The sequence below is a fragment of the Montipora capricornis genome, chromosome 12, assembly GCF_036669925.1.
Source record: "Montipora capricornis isolate CH-2021 chromosome 12, ASM3666992v2, whole genome shotgun sequence".
NCBI classification, from domain to species: Eukaryota; Metazoa; Cnidaria; class Anthozoa; order Scleractinia; family Acroporidae; genus Montipora; species Montipora capricornis.
This window is the reverse complement of record NC_090894.1, coordinates 35,669,938-35,677,437: the sequence shown is the minus strand read 5'-3', so window position 1 is coordinate 35,677,437 and position 7,500 is coordinate 35,669,938. Positions and strand designations below refer to the sequence as shown.

At 40.3% G+C, this 7,500-nt stretch overlaps 1 protein-coding gene and 1 pseudogene across 2 annotated transcripts in view; one reads left to right on the top strand and one right to left on the bottom strand.

Annotated features, from left to right (window-relative positions):
• Positions 1 to 7,500, top strand: part of LOC138025742 (uncharacterized) — a 40,444-nt pseudogene that overhangs the window by 3,309 nt on the left and 29,635 nt on the right.
• The window catches only part of LOC138026717 (potassium voltage-gated channel protein Shaw-like), a 9,676-nt gene that overhangs the window by 1,500 nt on the left and 676 nt on the right, over positions 1 to 7,500 (bottom strand). The window contains exons 1-3 of one of the 2 annotated variants that reach the window (XM_068874167.1): positions 7,280 to 7,408; positions 6,184 to 6,881; positions 1 to 937 (exon numbers count right to left, since the gene is read on the bottom strand). The exon at positions 1 to 937 is cut by the window's left edge and continues 268 nt beyond it. In XM_068874167.1, the coding sequence (XP_068730268.1) occupies positions 1 to 937; positions 6,184 to 6,771 (1,525 nt within the window). In that variant the 5' untranslated portion in view covers positions 6,772 to 6,881; positions 7,280 to 7,408. Of the gene's footprint in view, positions 938 to 6,183; positions 6,882 to 7,279; positions 7,409 to 7,500 lie in introns of those variants that run through there. The other variant, XM_068874168.1, reaches the window with a different exon arrangement.

Sequence of the window (7,500 nt, the reverse complement as noted above, 5' to 3'; positions counted from 1 at the left end):
AATGAGTCGATCGCCGCGGCGCGTATCGTCGATGTTGTTCTGCTTCGTGATTAACCATTCCTTCCGTCTCTTCGCAAGAGTTTTTCTTGCTACAGTTCAAAAGCCCCATCTCAATTCCTGATGAAACTAATGACGAGTAACGACCCCGCCCATTGACACCGTCAGGTGACGCAACGCTAACGCTTGTTTGTGGCGTTGAAAGCTGTAAGGCTTTGAGTGCATTGTCTACCATAGTTTTCTTTCCGCGGGAAGGTAGTTTTAGCTTTACTTTTGCATAAGAGTTATACAGTGAAAAGTTACTAGCAACAACAGACACTGGTAATGCTATCATGAGGACACCACTTATTGCGCAAATACAACCGACCAATTTGCCAGGCAACGTAGCAGGATACATGTCACCGTATCCTACAGTTGTCATGGTGACAAGAGCCCACCAGAAAGACTCCGGAATGCTTGTAAATCTAGTTCCAGATACGTTTCGTTCGGAATAGTACACGAGGGTTCCATACACAACCACCTCCAAGGCCAGAATGAAGATAAGAAAATACAACTCTCGCGAACTCGCCCGTAGCGTTTGCGTAAAAACTTGCATAACGTAGGAGAATTTAAGGGGGCGAAAAGTGCGAGCCATTCGAAAAACGTATAAGATGCCGAAATTTCTGACAATTTCATCATAAGGAGTTAAGATGAGTAAGTAGTATGGTATTATAGCAATGAAATCTAGCCAGTTTTGCACAGTTTTAAGGAATTGGGCTCGATCCGGACAACAAAGAAAGCGTATTACAATATCCAGCGTGAACCAGGATACTGCAATCGTCTCAGTGATGAAAAGGACTTTGTGTTGCGTAGAGTTCCTGTCCGCGAAGTAGTCCAAAGTCAAGATGCAAAACTGTGTTACAACGGCGACGTTAAATATAAGAGAGATATAACCAACAAGCTGAAAGAAAGAAAGAAACAAACAAAACATCAAAGTTTATAACTAGACAGTCGCTGGCACCATTCTATCATCATCATCATCATCATCAGCCGCATCAGACTAGGCACGATCCCGCCTTATCAACGTTGTTATTATCATGATCATTTCTAATCGATTATACGTATTTTTAAAACCTCATGAAAGCAACCTTTGACCTCTGCGATACCTTTCCAGTTCTCAACCTATTTAGCTTTCAAGCCAACTGGCCATGGGAACTGGTTAGAATTTGAACTGCGGGACGAAGCATTCCGAGTAGATTTTGAGATCATCTAACTTACGCATCTTACTATCGGGGACGTTTTTTCAACCGATCAACGATGCGATGCAAAGGAACACATGTTTTCTCCCTAGATCTAAACAAAGTTGCACGGGGGTAAGACTAATTTATGGCACTGCAGACCGCGGAACCGCGGATTCTGCGGAACCTTGAAAAATGACTGTTTTTATTGAAACCACATGGTAAAAACGATGACATTTACATTAATGTTTGTTAAATATCGACTGCAGCCTCCGATTATCGCGTTCTGGGGGCCATTTCTAGCTGGTATCGGCGTATTTGCATCATCGGATTCAATTAAGCCGATCAACTGGGGGATGGCGTCATAAACTACCAACTCATTTTACAACCTCAAAAGACGATTTCGCTTGGTTTGAGGATTTTTTGGGTTTTTTTTTTTTTTTTTTGCGACTTGTAGGTCACGTGACGTTATTTGCTGCCTGTCGGTTGTTGTTTTCGTTTTATAGCATTTTTGGTACCTTTCCGCAGTTCTCAAGGCAATGGGCAAGCTTAGTCTTGACCTAATCTTTTCCGTGTCATTACTTGAGGACGGTCTGTTTAAGGTTGTTATCGATTGTATTATTTTCTTTAGTTTTACGGCGTCTCTTTGACTTCAGGACAACTACTTACCAGCTGGAACTACCTCTTGTACGGGTTTGATCAATCGTTTGTAGTTACAAGGAGAACTATTTGGAGCGTGACGCGTTGGTGGCGGGATGGTTTCCCTGATCTTAGCCTAGGTCTTTCAGACCTTTCACATAAATACATTTGAATCGTGAGCGTATACACTACATATATTTATGAGGCTCTGAGAGGGTAAATTCCAACAAGAGACATGGCCCAAAAAGTAGCGACAGCACATAAAATGAAATTACGACAAAAGATATCCTTTCCCAGCAAAATTCCGACAGTGACGTCAAGGCGTAGAATGAGCCGATTAAACCCCGACATGAGTGATTTTAAAATTCAGACAAGCGACAAGCGACAAGCGACACGGGACCCCTGCCCCCCCACCCCCCCCCCCCCCCCCCCTGTCAGGGCCTCATTTATCGCCGAGAAGAATCACATAAATTGAGCAGATGGTCCTTGTTATTGTGACTTGTCTTGCAATACATCAGTTAAACGACTAGTAACTTGATTCAGATGATGCAAATACGCAGATCACAGGTAGAAATGGCACCTGGCTTGCGATATCGGCAGGCACAGTCGATATTTAAACTAATATTAATGTAAATCTCATCGTTTTTATCATGGGGTTTCAAACAGTCATTTCTCTAGGTTCCTACTAATTAGTCTCACCCGTTGCACGGTAGTTCGACAATCTACAAACTGAGTGGAGCTTTTTCAATTATTTAGTCATGTTGTATTATCTTTGCATTAATTTCTCAAGGCTTTTCAGGTGAGCGCAGTGTGAAGACCGTGACGGAGAAGGGCAAAGTTCTTTGTTAAGATATAATGATCTTTGAACGTCGGTCACCGGATAAGTGTTGAGCGAACCACGAACTTCGAGTTTGAAATCCTCTTTTGCGAAAATAAGTAGGCGTACTCTTTTTATTTAAGCGATTCATTTTAAGTGGTGTGTAAATATCCCAGACTGTCGCTATCCGGAATTTCGATTCGGTTTCATTTTCTTGTGAATAACTTGTGGGGTACAAGCTGATCTTCCGGGTTCCTTATAGAGCTTGGCTTGTTTTCGGCTGTCTTTATTTGTCCTTCTTAGATGGAAAAATAAAACGTAGTTGCACATGCATGCACACAAGATCGTCTCTGTCTTCGCCGTACTAACGTGTTTCACTTCATCCCTTTTTGATGTAGGCTTGATGAAGCCATTTATTTATAAGTTAATTTGTATTCGGCAGTTCGCTCATGAAACTTTTCAATTTACGTTTTGTCATGCCATTAGCGAACGTTTTCCGAAAGAAACGCCTTCAGTACTTGGAAATCAAAACTAAAAGACCACGAACTTTTCATGGCATGACGCAAGATGATGATTTAAGGCTCACGTATGTCTCGGTTCGCCTATACACAGGTAACCCAGGCTCACTGTGTGTAGGTAAATATAGAGAACATATGAGGCGAAGTTTAGGTCTGAAAATTTGCTACAAAATGGAAATAAAAATCGATAAAACTTACCATGTGGTGAGCTGTTGTTGTCTTTAATACGTACACGAAGTTTCGGGGAAAATGGTCCCCGTTCACCTTCCTTCATAGTATAGTGACAAGGTAGGAGACGGAAGCCAGCGTAGGAACTCCGATCGACCCAAAACAAGCACGATTTTTTTCGCGAAAATCGCCAGGCTCGTGGAACATGAATTTCTCTAAACCATGAATCCACTGAAGTATCTCCAGGTAGCAACGCGAAGCCACCAGACTCCGTAAAACTTGTAAGTTAACCTGCTAAAATGGCGGCCAGAAAGCGTTGTACTCGCGAATTGTCCGATTCAAAATGGCACTGAACTCTAGACGCCTGGTGACGAGTTTAATAAGTTCTGGAGGGAGGGGAGTCCCACATTCTTTAAAACAAAACTCACTGAGCAATCTGGGACTCCCCTCCCTCCAGGGGGACTTATTATACTCGTCACCAGGCGTTTTGAATTGGACACTTCGCGAGTACAACGCTTTCTGGCCGCCATTTTAGCAGGTTAACCTTCAAGTTTTACGGAGTCTGGTGGCTTCGCGTTGCTACCTGGAGATGCTTCAGTGGATTCATGGTTTAGAGAAATTCATGTTCCACGAGCCTGGCGTGTTTATTTAGCGACTGGATTCGATTTTCGCGAAAAAAATCGTGCTTGTTTTGGGTCGATCGGAGTCCATAAGATCGCTTCCGTCTCCTACCTTGTCACTATACTATGAAGGAAGGTGAACGGGGACCATTTTTCCCGAAACTTCGTGTACGTATTAAAGACAACAACAGCTCACCACATGGTAAGTTTTATCGATTTTTATTTCCATTTTCTAGCAAATTTTCAGACCTAGACTTCGCCTCATATGTTCTCTATATTTACCTACACACAGTGAGCCTGGGTTACCTGTGGCCTATATTCATAAATAATTGTTTTGTCCTTATTCAGATGTCACCCATTAACCCTTTGCTGCCCTCTTCGCCACCGTAAGGCCAAAGCAAAAGCTTTGTTTTATTTTATTTTTCACTCGCCATCGTTAAAGCAAAGTTCCATTCAAATCATCACGTTTCAGGTTTTGGAAGTCCCAATTGAATCTAAGCAACTTTGGCCGCCAAGCATACTATACCTTGAGCATTGCAAAATGGTCCAGCAGCAAGTTGATATTTTGAAAACGCGTCAGGTCGACTCTGGAGAAGGCAAAGTACTTAAAAACACGAACGAAATTACATTCATGCGTTACAATCTTTTTGCTGAGGAAATTATTTGAACAACAAAAGAAGCCGTCATTTGAAACATTTGAGAATCAAAATAAATATGCAAATTTTGTTATTTCATAATTTTGACCTTAAAGGGAATTTTACATTCTCCGTTAACGTGAAATATAAATTTTGTATCGGAACAAGTTTTTCCAATGTGGCCCTATTTTTCCTTTTGTTATTTCGCAGTTTGGTAAGATATATATCAAAACCATGTTCATCGTAAGGAAACAGAAAAGATTAAAAATACCGAACTAAGTGGGAGCAATATAGGGACAATCGGTAAGTTTTGAAATGACACAAAACAAAAAATAATCATCAGTGCCGGGTTACATCACTTTTTCGACAAAAGTTCAGCAAAATTAAATAATTTTCTTTAAAAAGATCTTGTAGACAGTTTCTAAACGTTGCCGATGCAAACAATAAACGTTCAAAAATACGAAGATGAGAAAAAAGTTACAACCACCTGGTTCTAAGATATTAAATACTGGAAAAAGCGAATATAACAGGAGATTGTGAAATTATCTTTTACTAAAAATTAATTAATGCATTTCTATTATTCTCTGAAAAAAGAACAATGCTCGAAAACAATTAAAAATGTTAACTTTCTCTCTTATCGTCTTGGATTTACCAAATTCTACTGTCATTTGGTCTTCGAATCAGTCTCTTGCAGCGAAAGTCAAAGTCAAGAAATCATCAGTTCAGATGCGATTTTTCTTACTCTTTGACAAACATTAAATTCGACCTAAGCCAATAATTCGTTCATTCATTACAAGATCTGCGCGGACCGTAAACGAAAATTGAAGGTAGAAACAATTGCTGGAATGACAAATGCTCGCTCACTTTTGGGAATGATTGCTTGCAAATGTCATGCAGCTGTCGCGCGACCAATTCGTATCTTTTGTTATGGCTTTCAAGGAAAGTTCGTTTTCAAAATGTTTTGTTACATTGTCTATTATTCAAATATAAACTAGATCCGCGTCCATTAACGGTAAGAGAGACATTAACTATAGCAGACGCTGATTTAACAGAAGAAAATAATGACTATACTCCACCGTATTCTAAAAAACAGTCAAGAAAACTGAAATGGAAAGAAAGCAGATAACGGCTAAACAATTTGTCGAGTTCTGTTTGGAGCTTTAATTTTGTTACCAGTGAATATTCGCAAAATCGCGAATTTATTATTAAATCCGAGTCTTAAGTACATGACAAGTGTTATTTCTTCTCCGAAATTAAAGATCTTATGGAGAAAATTTAACGGATCATTGGTCGGGGGTTATAACTCACCGATGCCTGAGGTTAACATTTTCCCGACTAAAAATTCGTGAAAACAAAAAAAAAAAACAACGAAAAAAGAACGGAATACTGTGAATTAGCTTTAAAAGAGAAGTTTAAACACTCAAAAACCTCGAAAATCTCCAAATGATTGTCATTAAAAGCTTTTATAACGAAGAAATGTGTTATGAAACAGAGCAAACAACAAAAGAAAAATTCACCAAGGATTAAAACTAGAAACCTGTTTTCAACATCAGGTGCTATTTACAGACTTACCCTTGCAAACTTAGACGAATAAGGGTCATCAAAGGTTTTCCAAATTTTTTTCTTAAATCCTTGCCAGGGATGTCTTGAGCGAAGAGCGGTAATCTTCCTTGTTTCATAACAAAGTTCACTACCACTGCTCGGTAGCTCCAGATCCACTGAACCGCTCTCGATGTCTTCAACCTCTGATTCCTGATCCTCGTCGCGTGAAAATCCTTGTAGCTTTTCTTCGGCGTCGCGATGTTCATCATACTTTGCCCAGCAGCAAGTCTCTATCTGCTTCTCGTCCAGTCCCCAGAAATTTAACTCCTCTTCGAAGAGGGGCCCACACACATCCCTTGGGCAATGAAGTTTACCTGTCCGGTAGAAATTCAAAATGTGCGTAAAAACCGCGGGATTTCGGTCGAAAAAAAACTCTCTTTTTTGTCCGAGTGGCCTAGGGTCCTTCATCGCTCGTTCTGCTATCCATGCCAGCCGTGTGTCCGGAATACTCGTTAAAGTACTGACAAATGTCTCATGTTTCTGTCCACCGACGTTTAAATACAACCTGGTTTCGCCTGGGTTGTCCGAATCAAACAGGCGTGAACGAGAACGCGACATGTTCAGCTGTTCACTGTGAACGGTATCCTCCGAAAAATCGGCTGAGCCCGGAAACAGCGGCCGATGCAGTGTTGTTTATGTGCTCTAATCGCCGAGCATGCTCTTAATTCCTGCGGCAAAAATACATATTCAATTTCAGTGTTTCTTTTAGGCACTCGATTTTATGTTCCCAAGTGTAATATATTAAAAAAGCAGTGACCTTGAAACTGAATTCGTTGACTTAAAGCTAGCTGATTTATGCTTGACTGCTACAACCAACTGACATAGTAAAACAGCCAGCTTGTTCGTAGCCTGTTACCCCAAGGCAATATCGATCTGACCTACAAATACTCCAAAAATCCTTTTTCCACATCAAAATCAAAGTTATTTCCGGTGATCTATGAATGTCTTTTTTAATTCTGTCACTTGAATGAAAATATTTTCTCCGGCCAGGTAACCTTTTGTGAAGTTTTTTATCGCTGTCAGAATAGTTGGCTAATCAGAAAAGTACATTGAAGGACCTGCCTACCTTTTTGGCGATTTAAGCGTATCAGTTTGTTCACATAGTTGTTAAAAAAAAATCAGAGTTTGCTTCTGAAAAATCCCGAGAATTAAAAACATCGACAAACACATCAGGTTACAGAGCAGAACATGAACATCATCATGTCGAACGTCACGTAGAACTGAACAGATGTGTTTAAATTAATTCATAAGAACACATACAGCATGTCTGCTAACCGAGACAGTTGT